This window comes from Taeniopygia guttata, chromosome 3, assembly GCF_048771995.1.
Source record: "Taeniopygia guttata chromosome 3, bTaeGut7.mat, whole genome shotgun sequence".
In the NCBI taxonomy this organism is placed as follows: domain Eukaryota; kingdom Metazoa; phylum Chordata; class Aves; order Passeriformes; family Estrildidae; genus Taeniopygia; species Taeniopygia guttata.
Genome location: NC_133027.1, coordinates 96,643,837 through 96,658,009, shown reverse-complemented (window position 1 = coordinate 96,658,009; position 14,173 = coordinate 96,643,837). Strand labels below are relative to the sequence as shown.

General features: G+C 44.2%; 1 protein-coding gene across 6 annotated transcripts in view; it reads left to right on the top strand.

The window, feature by feature from the left end:
• The first annotated feature begins 4,119 nt into the window (after positions 1–4,119).
• CAPN13 (calpain 13) overlaps positions 4,120–14,173 on the top strand; it is a 49,511-nt gene continuing 39,457 nt past the window's right edge. The window contains exons 1-2 of one of the 6 annotated variants that reach the window (XM_072927471.1): positions 4,120–4,199; positions 8,471–8,710. In XM_072927471.1, the coding sequence (XP_072783572.1) occupies positions 8,483–8,710 (228 nt within the window). In that variant the 5' untranslated portion in view covers positions 4,120–4,199; positions 8,471–8,482. Of the gene's footprint in view, positions 4,405–7,338; positions 7,531–8,470; positions 8,711–14,173 lie in introns of those variants that run through there. The other 5 variants (XM_072927470.1, XM_072927472.1, XM_072927469.1 and 2 more) reach the window with 5 other exon arrangements.

Here is a 14,173-nt window from a genome sequence, read left to right as displayed (position 1 = left end):
TAAAAGTTTATGTGTTAGAAGGGCAGGTCCTGCCAGAAATAGGAGTGCATAAAAACAGAGCAAAGGAGCTTGTTTATGACTAATATTAATCATAGCTCCCCTGCATCTTGTGTAAGAGAAGCAAATAAATGGTAACACTTGACCTATATACAAAATTATGAATGAGGAAATGAAATGGATTGATAGTATTCTTACATTAGTCCCATAATGCAAAAACAGTGGGATGCCCAATCACTGCAGCAAATGTGACAATGATTGAAGGATGATTCCTCTTTTACACAAAACCTATTTGTGTTCACTACCCTGGAAAATTTCCCAGCCTGTTTCTTTTATTTACCAAGGTGCAAATTAGGAGCCTTTCTGCTAAAAAGAGTGTGATCTTCACAGGGGTAAGAGCAGCAGAAGTAAGAAATTGAGGCATATGTCTGAAATGTTGCAAAAAATAACAGTCTTAATACTTCAGTGCAGAAGTTCTGTGGGTGGAGTGAGGAGAGTTCCCTTTCTTAAGGCCAAGGCTTCCACTAGCACTTGGGCAAAGTCATGCAGTTCCTCCCCAGACATCCTTGGAAGATGATGCAAAACTCTGCCTCAGACATGCTGATGGCTACTGTGCTGGTTTAAACTGGCTTAGATTTATTTTTCTTTACAGTGTGGGGCTATAGTTTGGATTTGTGCTGAAACCAGTGCTGATAACAGAGAGATGTTTTTGTTATAGTTTGGCAGTGCCTGCACACATCACGGCCTTTTCTGCTCCTCACCCCACCCAGCAGCGAGCGGGCTGGGGGTGCACAAGGGGCTGGGAGGGGACAGAGCCAGGACAGCTGATCCCCACTGGCCAAAGGGACATCCCACACCACAGGGCATCGTGTTCAGCAGATACAGCTGGGGGAGGAAGGAGGAAGGGGGGATGTTTGGAGTTACTGATTTCCCCAGTAACTGCTGTGTGTGATGGAGCCTCTCTTCCCAGGAGATGGCTGAACACCGGCCTGCCCATGGGAAGCAGGAAATTAATTCCTTGTTTGGCCTTCCTTGGGCACACGGCTTTTGCTCTGCCTTTTGAGGTGTCTTGTCCTCAACCCATGGGTTTTTTCCCTTTTACTCTTCCAGTTCTCTTACTGATCTGGTGGTGGAGGAGTGAGCTAGCTGACAGCTGCTATTAGACCATGACATCCATCCAGAACAACAGTCTACCCTCAGGAAAGCCGGGTAAAGAGGAGATATAAGTGTTTAGTTTAAAATCTTTTTTTAAAGAGCCCCTGTTGTGCAAAATTTTTTTGTGTATTTTTTTCCCAGGGTAGCGAGGAATAAAGATTGACTAAATTCCAAAAATCTGTGATGTCAAAAATCTGCGGTGCCAGCTGAGACCTCACAAGCCATGTGGGTTTCACAGAAAACCTGGGTTCAACAGCACTGGTTGGTATTTGCCCCCTGGTGCCAGTACCCCGTGAAAGAGGAAGCTGTTGGTCCTTTTATTTGGGCTTTACCAGCCCTGAGGCAGTGCCTTACAGAGCAGAAGTGGTTTTGATTTTTCAGTGATCCTTCAGCATCTTTTGTTCATGAGTAGGTTAAACTGCACATCTACCCTTAGATGGATTCATGTCCCTGCTCTGCAAAAGCAACCTTTAAGTCAGGCGAATTGTTGGCATTTGTCACAATCTCACAGGGTACCACTGGAAGAAAATCCCCCTGTTCTCCCAATGTACAGCCCTGTACACTTTACTCAAATCCTTCTGGGGTTTGTTTTTGTTTGTTTGTTTTTGGTTTTGCTTGTTTTTGTTTGTTTTGGTGGGGTTTTTTTGTTTGTGGGTTTTTTTGGTTGCTTTTTTGGGGTTTGTTTTGTTTTCTTTTGTTTTGTTTTTTTTCCTTGCAGGTTTCCACAGATACTTATGATAGCAAATAATCCCAAGACTTATTACTGCAAATAAATCCCTCAGCCTTCTGGGCTTCCTTCTCTGGAGCCACTGCAAAAATGGACACATCAGTACAGCCTTCTGCAGAAAAGCTGACAGTCTCAAAATGGGCTCATGCTGCAATAACTGAAATCTCCTGCCAGGTTGGTGATGGGGCTTTCTAATCAACTTTGCAATGAATATTTCTTAAATCATGTTAATCCAGCATTTAAGCAGAGATATCAGTTCCAGACAATGAATCCCCACACCTGGAGGGGGATATACCTGCCGCTTCCCCGGAGAAGAGGCGATGAACAGCGTGCCTGCTGTCAGAGGAGCCAGCAGCTATGGCATTTATCACCTCACAGCTCCTTCGCTGCAATGAAGGAAATCTTCGCTCCCTGCTTCTGCTGCAATCAGCTTTTATTTATGTAGTGGTTATGGAAAACAGCTCTTAAAGGAAAACTGCACCTGTTTTGCCCTCTGAGACAGATTTTGCTCTAATTTACATGGATGCATTTTCTATTAGAGTTTGCTAAATGCTGGGAGCTCATGAGGAAATGAAAGCCCTTAAATACGAGCAGGCAGAGTGCAGTACCCAGCTTTCAGACCCACAGAGCTATAGTAAACACTGATGAAGAAGATGAACTGTCTTTTTCATGAGCGCTTTCATGTTTTCATCTCCCATAGCTCCTAGGAACCAGCTGCTATGTGAACTGTTGACATCCCAGCTTAAAGAGACTGCAGAACAAACAGAAAGTTTTGGGGAAATTCCTGAGCCCAGGTGATTGTAGGATTACTGTGGATAAGTAAAAGAGCTATGGATTTATACATTTTTCTGTTAATCCCCAAGGTGAACTTCATGAACATTCACTGCAGAGTAACTTTTCATGAACAAGCTGTGGTAACTTGAGAAAGAGAGGGTAATTTCTTGGGTCTTTGAGTCCCACTCCAGCTCAAAGTAGGTTAACTTCTGAATTAGGTGTTGCTGCTTATGTCCTTGTCCATGTGAATATCTCCAATATCTCTCTGGGCACCTGTTTCTGGGCTTAGCCACTCTGGAGATCTTTTTTTATCTCCAGCCACGTGTAATTTTTCTTGCTGCTCAGTGTGCCTGTTGCCTCTACCCATCTGCTGTGCACCTTCAAGAACAGCCTGATCCATGTGCTCTGGAACTTTTTGGATAGTGGGAGAGTGCAATTAGGTGTCTCTCCTGCCTGAGCAGCCACACTCTCTGCTCTCTTCTCTCGAGTACATCATGTGCTCCAGCCCCCTGACCATCCTGGTGTGTTTTTGCTCGACTTGCTGCACTTTCAATGCTCCTCTTACACTGGGCAGCCCCAAACTGGGTATAGCAACTGCACATATCATCCCAAAAATACTGTGCAAAAGGGAAGGGTCTCCTGCCTTCACCCACTGTGCTGCAACTCGTACAGCCCAGGGGGCTCTTGCTTTGCTCTATTGCAAGGTTTCATCACTGTCCCTTGTTCAGGTAGCTGTACACCAGGACTTTTATTCAAATACATGCTTGCAGGCTGTAGGAATACAGTTAGGATTGCTGCCAGGGAATGTGTCCCTGAGAATGGTCTGCCCACATTGCCTTGAATTTTGGGCCTCTTTAGGCTGTCTCAGTTTGGTCTCCCAAAAATAAATGTTTCCACATTTTTGCTAGATACTCTTTAATTATTTGGCTTTGGGTTTTCGCATAATGAAGGTCAGTCTCTTCCTAAATAAAAAGATAAGTTCTACTTCCTCAGGCAGTCCTGGAGGAAATGAGCTGCCCAAGTGAACTGATGTGGAATTTAAGTAAGAGCCCAGCATAAATGCTAACAGGCATTGGCCTAAAAATATCTGCTGATTTTACTGTTGCAGAAAGAATGACACGCACCTCTGATAACTTGTCTTGTGGTGAGTCCTGCCAGGCTGTGCCTGGATCCAGAATGATTTCTGCATTTCCTGGTGGTTTGAGGAAGGGAAAAACAGGTGAGAGGTGCAAATTAAACTGTTTTCCTCTGAGAATAACACCACAGATGGCCACAGGATGCTCTCCACAAACGTAGGTCGACAGACAGTTCATTGTGGATGGCTAACAAGTGTGTGTGTGTGCATATTTAATATATATATACGCGTATCTTCATTTCTGTATGAAACTATTACACCCACACCAGATTGGTTGTTGAACTTCAGCTTGATTACGTTTGTTTAAGGCGTGGCAAAAGCTTCCCTATAAAGCAGAGAAGGAGAGCAGGGATTGGGCCAGCCCGTGTCTCTCTGTTGGTGTTGGCTGGAGTTACGCCCGAGGCACTGCAGGTAAAAAAACATCCCTTTGCTGTTTTATTTAGCACAAGATGAAGCAGGTGAAATACAAGTAATAGGGCTGAAAAAGCACCACAGACACATTGAGAAGGATTTGCCTTGGAGATACTGAATAAATTAGAGTCCCTATCCTTAATGTTACCTGGAGGGAAAGAAAATATGAATTTGCCATCCTAGAAGGAGCCTCCTTTGTAAAACGGTAAGTTGTCAGAAGTAATTGGATCAAGTGGGAGTAGAGATTCTAAGATGAGGAGGATTCTATAGTTACTGTAGGCTGATGTTAAATGAGGTAGAAAAAAGGTATCTGGAACTGTCCTATGCTGTGTATGCAAAACGAGAAGAAAATTGACTTAATAAATAGCCAGAAGGGAGTACTTCACAGGCTGTTTGGAGCAGAAGGTCATGCAAGATGCCACTGGGAAAGTAATCTCCTGGAGGGTTGCCAGAGTGCCTGGCTTTGGTTATGATTTTCTGTGGTACTCAAGGCTTTTGCACAAAGTGTGTGTACAAGGAGCTGTTGTCCATCTGGGGTTTGGGTTGCCCACATTCTGGTCCCTCCACTGCATCCTCTGCTCGCTGTCTCTGCAGGAGGTTGTTTGGTCTCATTTTTTTCTTCCTCTGAATGCTAGGAGGGATAATAAACTCACCCTTTCCTTCATTATGAGATAATTCTGGAAATGAGTCCCTGAAGTTTCTACAATGCTTCAAGTATGTGAATGACAGGGTCTTAGAGGAAAGAGTGCTGGCGTTACTGTAGTATATATTGAATGTTATGGGGAGATGAAATGTAGCTTGATAGTTTGGAGTGCTTGAGAGGAAACAGGGGAAGAAGGGCTGCTGGCTTTTCAGCTCTTCTGGTACTCTTAGTTGTGTTTGAGAATATTAGTTGCTCTTTCTAAAGTACAGAAATTCAGCTAAGCCAACATATAATGGAAAAGTTTTGAGAAAATCAGTGGAGAGGAGAAGGTTCAGCTATGAAGCACACATGGTTTCTAATTGCCTATTTCTACTTTCTACTCTGTGAAAAATATCAAAGCCATTGAAGGAAATTATGCCTGTACTGTGACATAAATCTTTATGTAAAGTGTGATTAGCTGTCAGTAGCATTTGCCGATGATTATAGTTGTGGCTTTACATCTTTCCTGAATGAGAGCAGGAGGGAAACAGGACATACCTTCACTGCTGCCTTTTAAGCTGTTCAATGCAGAGAATCATGGCTGCTTGGGATTCCCCCATGGATTTCTGCAGGAGTCACCATTTTTCTGCCCTGCTATGCTTGGAGACTCCTCATTCCTTCACATCCCTTCCAGCCACAACATTTGATCTCTTTTTATCCTTCTCTCTGTAGGTTTTCCTCTGTTTACCTTCTCTCCCTCCTCCTTTTCTGTTTGTCCCTTTCTCAGGGACAGACAACATGGATGTCCTTCTACTGAGAAGGAAGAGGAACCAAAAAAGAGCAGCAAAGTTGGGTGTGATTCCCTTCTTCATTTCAGATAAGTACGTGTGTTGAAGGAGATCCCAGGACTAAACAAATGTTTGTTTAGCCTGTCCTGAATGTTTACGCCCTTCTGAATAATAATTTCTTTCCTTAGTAAGAAGTCTCTATGTTTTCTTTAGAGTTTGACAATCAAGCAGATTTTGTGAATGTTTGAAAATCCCTCCCTCTCTCCTTGCATCTTGTGGCAGGCAGCAGTCCAAGGGCAACATCTCCAATATCCATTCCATTATAACTCTGTCCCTTGAAAGCCTTTCTGGCTCTTGAGGTCAGAAAGAGTAAGAAGCTCCCAGACCAAGCAGTCAATATTAAGAACTTTGTGACCTTTGCTGTTGCTGACAGACCTGTGAGAGCCACATGGGAGAGCTGTGGCCAGGATTCAGGATACTGCTCCAAAAGAGGTGGTCATCAGAGTGTGCTGGAGCAGCCAGGGCACTGCTAGCCAGGTCCTGTCCCCATGGGCAGCCTGCAGAGGGGCATGGGTGCGTGTAGAACTCCTGTGTCTGTGCTGATGAAGATATTCCTGCAAGGGAATAGTAGTTAAGTGTGTTATTTTCCTCAGTCTGGTTGCTAATTTAATCCCGATATGTTAAACAACGTAATTAAACGTGCACACACACATGCTAAAAACTCTTGTTCTCTGTCAGAAGAGAGGGAGCGCGTGTCAGACCCAGCCTTCAAGCTCTGTTAATTTTAATTTGAGCTTTGGAATTAGTAATCAGTTTTGCTGGAACACTGTTTCAAGAAATAGATCTTAGCATGCACGGAGCCTGGGCACAGCTTCAAATGAGTATTTGTTAAGAAGCCATTCCCTTGTCGTGTTATGGTACATTACATAAGATTTATTTCCATTGTATTAAAAAATGCAAACCCCAGGGGAATGCTCTCTCTTCTTGTTGGCCGAGGGTGGTTTTGGATTTTTTTTTTGTGGGGCTTTTAATTAAAACAATGAGATGCAAAACCACTTATTTGTTTAGGCTGTTGTTACCATGCCAGGAGGCTAAGTGACTTGAAGCACTGAGAAAGGTGATGAGACTAAGTAAAAAGGGTGTAGGGAGGGGGTGGGGGGCTGTATCACACCTTCATTGCAGCTGAGCTGTGTTTTTGACATGTGGGAAGAATTAACAATACAAACCTGAGGCGTTGCTCTTACTGGAGCCATCTGCTCTATTCGTGCAGCACCAGGGATATCTCAGAGACATCTGAGATTGACAGATAAGTTTGTTTGGTAAAAAAGAGCCCTTTCATCTACAAAAAAAAATTAAACAACAACAAAAAAAATCAAACAAGCAAACAAAACCAACCAACTAAAAGAGCTATGGCACCCAGTTGCTGGAAAGTGAAACTAGATGACTTCAAGCTAGAAATTAGCTCAGCAAAGTTAATTAACTGGAGGTGAGGCTTGCCCAGGGTATGTGGTGGATTTTCCAGTGCTAATTTATGGAAGATAAGAGCTGGGGGCAGGAATCCCTGGATCAAGTGTGGTGGCATCCATAAAGCAAGATGGCAGAGGAGGATCCACAGGGATTCTGCCTTTAAAAGTCTGCTGATAAGGGGATTCTCTTTTCATAGGGAAAGAGGCAAAAGGGGAAATATAGCTCAGGATAGTTAGTATTTTGCTTTTGTGAGGGCAAATGGGAATGAAGGATGAAAACTGGTGTGGACCCTGAGTCATGTGTTTATCCAGCAACATGTAATTCTGTGTTACAATATGAGCTGAAGGAACCAGGAGGCAAGGCAGGCTGCACAACCTTCCTGCTACTTCTCTGAGTCCTGAAATCACAGCAGAGCCTTTCAGCTGAAGGGTCATCCCCAGGAGTTGGTGCCCAGGTGTGTGTCTCTGTACATCCATGTGGCTTTGGGGAGCACACCTCAAAATTCGTGCTCTGGTTGGACAGAACAAATTGCTTTCTTTAAGCTCCAGTGCCACTGGTCCCTCCAAATGTGCAGTTTTTTCTCTTTCTTCTGTCCTTCTACTCCTGTACTAAAATCTCTCCCATCCCACAATCCAGTGTCCCCTTGGAAGTTGAACTGCCTCCCTTTGGAGCAAAAGTAGATCTTTGATGGCAGGAATCCTGCTGTGCTTTTTGATGCATGTAAAGGGACAAAACCCTCAACAGGAGATTTTGGCTCCTGCATCCATCCCTATCTGTGTCAGCAGGTGTATTAGCAAGTCTGTTCAGTCCAGGGTTTCACTGCATGTATGAAATGTTCTTTTTCCTAAAGTTCCCCTTTCTGTTAGACACATTAACAGAGAGGGGTTCACCCATGCTTCAGACTGGAATGCCTGGAGATGCCATGCAGTGCCTGCCCAGTTTAAACAGCAGCTTGAAATCCTGTGCCCTGGGCAAAGCTGGGATACCTGACCCAGAGTCCTGGCTACCTGTGGGCATCATCCCTGCTCCCACTCCCACTCCCCTGCACGTGCAGCTCCTGCTGCATCCCCTGTGCTCGCTTATATTGCAGCTGTACCTCAGTGCTCACACAGCAGCTCACTAACAGCTTTGCTCTCTGTCCTCAGGGAAGACTCCAAATTGAATTTGTAGCACTGACAGCACTGGTTTAAGATAAACCAGTCGGGATTTGACGACTGCTCTTTCCCCATGCATTTCCAGCTAATAGGGATTTTGTCACTGTGGCTGCCCTCAGTTTTGCAAGCTGCTGCTCCAGAGTCGTCCTGGTGGGAGGAGGGGGAGGTGTTATCCCACACACTCTTGATGCACCACTTTGCATGGGGAAACTAATGGCAGTCCCTGTCTGCCCCTCACAGGAAAAGGGCACGATGCTCGCCCCCAGCTCCTCTCCGATGCCAGAGCAAACCACAGGAGCAGCAGGAAGCCTCCAGAACCTGAAGAAATTTAACAGCCAGGACTTCAGAGACCTGAGAGCCTTGTGCCTGAGTCAAGGGCTGCTGTTTGAGGATGCCACCTTCCCTGCTCACATCAGCTCCATCGGTCCCACCCTGCTCCCAGAGGAGAAGCTCTGGCAGATCCAATGGAAGAGGCCAACGGTGAGTTCCAGCAGCTGGGGAGCTTTGTGGCACTGCTGCTGAATGGGACCAGTGTTGGCCAGTGGCCAAAGGCCTGCACTCTAGGGTGGGAGGTCTGTGTTGAGCAGGAAAGCAGATCTCAAGGGAAACCCTGGAAGCACAGTTGTAAGGAGGGATCCTTGCTGTGGGATGTGTGGAGGGAAGACAGCCTGTAAGAAATGATTGCTCGCTTTTAAAAATTTTAAAGGTTTATTAAACATTAACAAAAATTACAACAAAAGGACTAAATGACTATCAGCCCCCATGACTATCAGCCACGTGCTCATCTACAAAATGGATGTTTTGCCTTTTATACCTTTAGCCCGTCCCAAAGTTTTGTCAGTAAACTCTTTCTCTGCTGTCCATTGGTGGAGATTACTTTGTTATATCTTGGTTGGAAGTCAGGTGTTGTTACACTGAAGTTACTCTTGGTAATTAGCTGGCCCTCTCTAAATGCCCTGACTACTGATGCTATTACAAGGGGGAGGGGAAAGAGGACTATGGGGGGGACATATTATAATAGCATTGCTAGCATTTTAACATCTACATAATATCTATCTCTCAATTGTGAGAGCCAATTATTATATTACTCATCTACAGCATAACCTCTGCAACATTAATGATTTCATTAGGTACATTTTTGTAGGAAGTTGGCTTCCACCTGTGAACCTGACTAGAACTACTGTTCCCACTTTGATGTGCTTCTAGAGGACTTTATGCAAACCTGAAAAGTTGTTAAATTCTCTTTAAGATCTCAGATTTCTGTAATCCAGGCGACTGAGTCAGCAATACCTATTTTAAAGTAATTGGGACAAGGCAGGAGATGAAGCATGTTTGTGTGCTGATTCCCAGTTGCAATTTAATAGGCAGTTATCATCTGGCATGTGGAAGTTTAGAATGGGAGGTGGAATCACATGCTCAGCTCTTTTATCCTAGGACCTAATTTAGGAAATCTTCCTGTGGTCCAACTGCTCAGTAGAGCACTGCTGTGTGCCATTTGCTGCTGGTGCAGCTCCTGGATGAGCCACGTGCTGCTCTTTTTCTGGGTTTTGCTGAGCACACTGCTAGTGCCTGGGGCCTTTGGCTTCTCTGGGCTGGGACAGAGCCTCAGGGTGTAGAGATAGTGACTGTGAGACTGTAAAGAGACAGCATGAAACAACATGAAAATATTTATTTGGATGGCAGATGCGTTAGGGCAGTGAGGGTGTGCTGGAGCTTGGCAGCATGGTGGCCTTGGCAGAGCAGCAGCAGAGGCTGCAGCCAGCGTGGATGTTGAAACTCATGGATCCCAGAAGGGAAGCAGAGTAGCCAGGATAGCCTGCAGAGCTGCTAAATGTGGATGCCCACATGGAAAGGCAGGAAACAAAGCACATGGATTGGAAGGTGTGGAGGTGCTGTATTCTGCGGAGGTGCCACAAAGAGATCATTCTCTTCTGCAGAAGCTGCTTCTGCCACAGGCTGAATGTCCTTAGGTAGTTTTCCTTCAAAGTCTGTGTCTGGTGAGAGTGCAGCCGGTGCTGAGTTTTTTACACCAGCACTCTGCTTATGGGTTCACAGCAGATGGGAATAATCTCTCTTGAAAGCTGGTTGTATTAGGAAAGTAACTAAAAATGCAAAGGAGGAGAGTTAGTCGCCTCTGTTTCCTGTCTGGGAGAGGAAAAATAGGATAACTAAGCATTAGACTCACAAAAGACAAACACAGATATTAGAAAGGACTCTCCAGGGGCATTTAAAAGATGAATAAACTGGAATGAAATGTTATGATACAATTCTCTTAAGTACTAACACCCCAGTGCTTTTGCAGCAGAGAAGTGTAGGACTACAAAAGCATACAAAGTGACTTAGAAACCCAAATACCACTGATTTTGAGGCACTGCACTGTGGGATGAACATCTATCCTGCTCTAATATCCTGAGAGTTATTACATGTGCAAAGGGACTGACGTACCTTGCCAAAAGCAGAATCTGCTGCTGCTAGTGCTTGAAGTTTGTCAGGTGAGGCAGGTATTTGAGAATTCCCTTCTATTTTGCTGAATCCATGAATACTAAGGTTGTGAATAAAAGTTTTTGTGCAATTGATTTCAAAAATTTACATATGTCCTCTCCATCCTCCACTTCCCTTCTAAAGGATTTTTTTACAGCAGCCAAAAATTTTCCAGAGTGTTTTTTCAGGAAGGAGCAGGATCAAAATCCTTGGCTTTGCTAGAACTCTCCTTCAAAAAATTAAACCATGTGCTCGTGGCCTGGGGCACATGACGTGAACATTGAAAAGCCTTTTGTTCTTTTATAGAGGCTAAAGCAGCATCATCAGCTGCCCTTCTATGACAAAGGACAAAGTTGAGACTGCCAACTCAACTGGGTCATCTGGAACAGAAACTCAGGATTCCAGTGCTGAAGAAAACCCCATTTTTTTTCCTCAGTTTGACCAAAGGTTTCACCTGTAGATGTCTCCCAACCATGCAGGCTTTACCTTGCCAGACAAGATGCAAGATAAAGGGCTGAGGAGAGCAACCAGAAATTCCCAAACATCTCCACAACAGCCATGCTGTGTCATGGTGACATCTAAGTGAGGCCTCACTTTCCTGACAGAATTAAGCAGGGGTAGAAGGTGTTGCTGAATTGCAGTGTTTCCTTTTCATTTACAGAGCTGCAGATGTTTTGAGTGAGGGGTCAGGAAGCAAATAAAACTGAGTTTGCATTTCATAAGTCCTGAAAAGCCAATGCTGTGACCAGTTGCCTCTGGGAGTTGGTCCCCCAGGAAGAAGAGGGAGGTATCAGGAGATATCAGGTTGGGCACCTTTCAGCCATGCAGAAATGTTTGTACAATCTTTGTTCCTAGGCCACTGCAGTGCTAACTCTAAGGATGTGATGCCAGGTGTTCAAGCTACCTAAACACCTCAGCCAAGAGATATCTATAATTTCCCTGAGACTGTTTCCAACCTGAATCTCCCAGAGACTCAGTGCAGTTGTATCCTGCTGACAAATCATGGCAAATTTAACCCTTATCTGTATTTTTCCCAGCCTCCACCATTAGCTCCCTCTGACATTAAAACAAATTTGTCTTGAACTGTACCTGTGACTGGCATCTCCCTCCTAATAATCTCTTAGCCTGCATTTACTGTTATGCAGTATCTGGTTATTTAAGTGGTAGATAGCAATTATAGCTGCTGTCTTTGTTCCAGATCCAACTGAGCAGTTGAGCAACATGCTGCTTCTATTTTACCTTGTACATTGTCAAGAGAATTGCCAATTACGCTCAGAGTTTGGAGTCTTCATATCTGGGGGTAATGTGTAAAGTGGAGAGAAACCAGCTTGATTTCAGAGAGAAACAGTCAGCAGTGACAGTCAGAAACAACTTTCTGACTTGTAAACTCATCTTGTTTAATAGACATGTGCCTGAAAAGGGAGGGAAGGTGGATCAGGAGCACCAAGACAACATTTGAAATGTCACTTTTCTCAACTCTGCAATAGTTATGGTTTCTCATCAGATGGGGACTGCTTCAGGCTGTGTTTGTATCCCCAGGCCCTCAATCTATGCCCATTGAAACGTGCAATCAGTAACAGAGGTTTTGAATGTGGTATTTCAAGCATTACTAGAGGTCAGGCTGAAGGTACCAAATACAGCAGGACCTCACAATTAACTATTCCTTTGGCTCACCAGCAGTTTTGGGAAATGGAAAAGAAGTTCTGTTTTAGACTGAATAAAGTATGTTTTATAGTGAGGCTTTTCTAAAGATCAATCAAAGTGAAATTCTCCGTGAAGAATTATGTCAGATTTTAAAAACTGAGATGCTCCTTTTAAAATGTTCAGAACAATTCTTTTTCATTGTTTGCTGCTTTTCCTTCACACAAGCTATTGATTGGAACTGAGGAAGCCATGAAATGATTAACTGTTGCAGAATATGCATTTTTATTCAATTAATGTTCAGGCTAAAGATTTCTCTCTGTTCTGATCATAGTGCATAATACTGTGCAGATGCAAAAAGAAATTGAAGGAGGATGGTCCAGATGATGTGAATTGTCATGATGCTAAATGTAGGCTGCTTTACTTCTGCTAACATTGGTTATATTTTCAGATATGTATGTGTGAGGGCAAAGAAATTACCACCTGTGCAGCAGTGCCTTAGCCCTGCACCAGGGCTCAGTATGGTGCCCACTGTAAATGTGAAGGATAGTCCATGATCTTCAGTGCTTATGCTTTAAAAAAGGCTAAAATAGGCACAGGGTGAAGTCACTGAAGGCTTTTCTGAAGGGTCTTCAAGGTTGCAGACTACTGCTCCTGCCCTGCTCACTCTTGGTCTACTGGGGACCCTGTAATTCCTTTATGGAATGAGGGGATGCTGAGCAGGAACTGGCACAAGAAGATCTGTCCTCTGATTAGCATAGACAGTTGTGGGGGGGGCAGCTGGAAGAAAAGCTGCAAGGTGGCCAGTGGAAGTTTGAGGATCAGCATGGGAGGAATCTCTGAGGGCCTCTGATATGACTTATAGGGATGTGCCTGGTGAAAGGACTGTCTGAAAGAGCTGACAGGGGCTTTGTCTGCATCATCAGTCTGCTCAGAGCATCGGGCACAGACTCCTTGAGTGCTTGTCTGAGGTGTCTGGGGTCAGATTGATGCCTCAGGTTCTAGCTTTTGGTTTTTTTCAGATTCTGTACTGCTTTAGTGTGTAGTTCTGAATTTCATATTAGGGGATAGTAAACTCTCATCACAGAGTAGGGAGACAAAACAATTCCTTCTCTAGCTGGGGACCAAGGACAAATGATCCAAATTTCAGGCCCAAGAGCATAAAGAATGGCAGAATGAAGAGAGAAAAACAAGAAGGATGGGACTTCATATGGTGAAGCTGTAATTGGACAATTAGCTCCAATATGCAAATGACCAGAACTTATAAAAGTGGGAGACCCTGTGTCTGGTTGTCCATTTTGTGACCATTTTGGGTTCATCTTGAATGTAACCCTGGCTGGGCTCTTGTACTGCCCAAGGTGGATCCATAGAGGCCTTCTAATAAATACCTATTTTATTCTTTAACTCTCTCTAGCCTCTGTTTTAGGTCAGCCTTTACAAGGCATAAAGGTGATGAGAAAGGTGGTGTCCAGAAAACTCCTTGGATGGAAGGTGCAGAAAGAGGCAGTGTGAACTCAGGCAAGGGATACACCTTGCTCTCATAGCAGAGTTCTGTTCTACTGCACTCAGCGCCTAAAAAACATTGGAGAAAATTATACTCATTGAGCCAGTGCTTGTTAGCTGGGAAAAGTGATCCATCATTTGAATCACTCACTTTGTAAAAGAGCTTGCTCATGTTTTAATTCCCTTCCTCTGTCCCATCCCAAAGAAAACATAACGACCTTTCAGAGGCAGAGTATCTGTTGTTATCCTGCATAACTTTTGGTGATTATTTGTTCCTTGGCCTGTTATTTATTTCCCAGAAATTTCCAAGAATTAGCA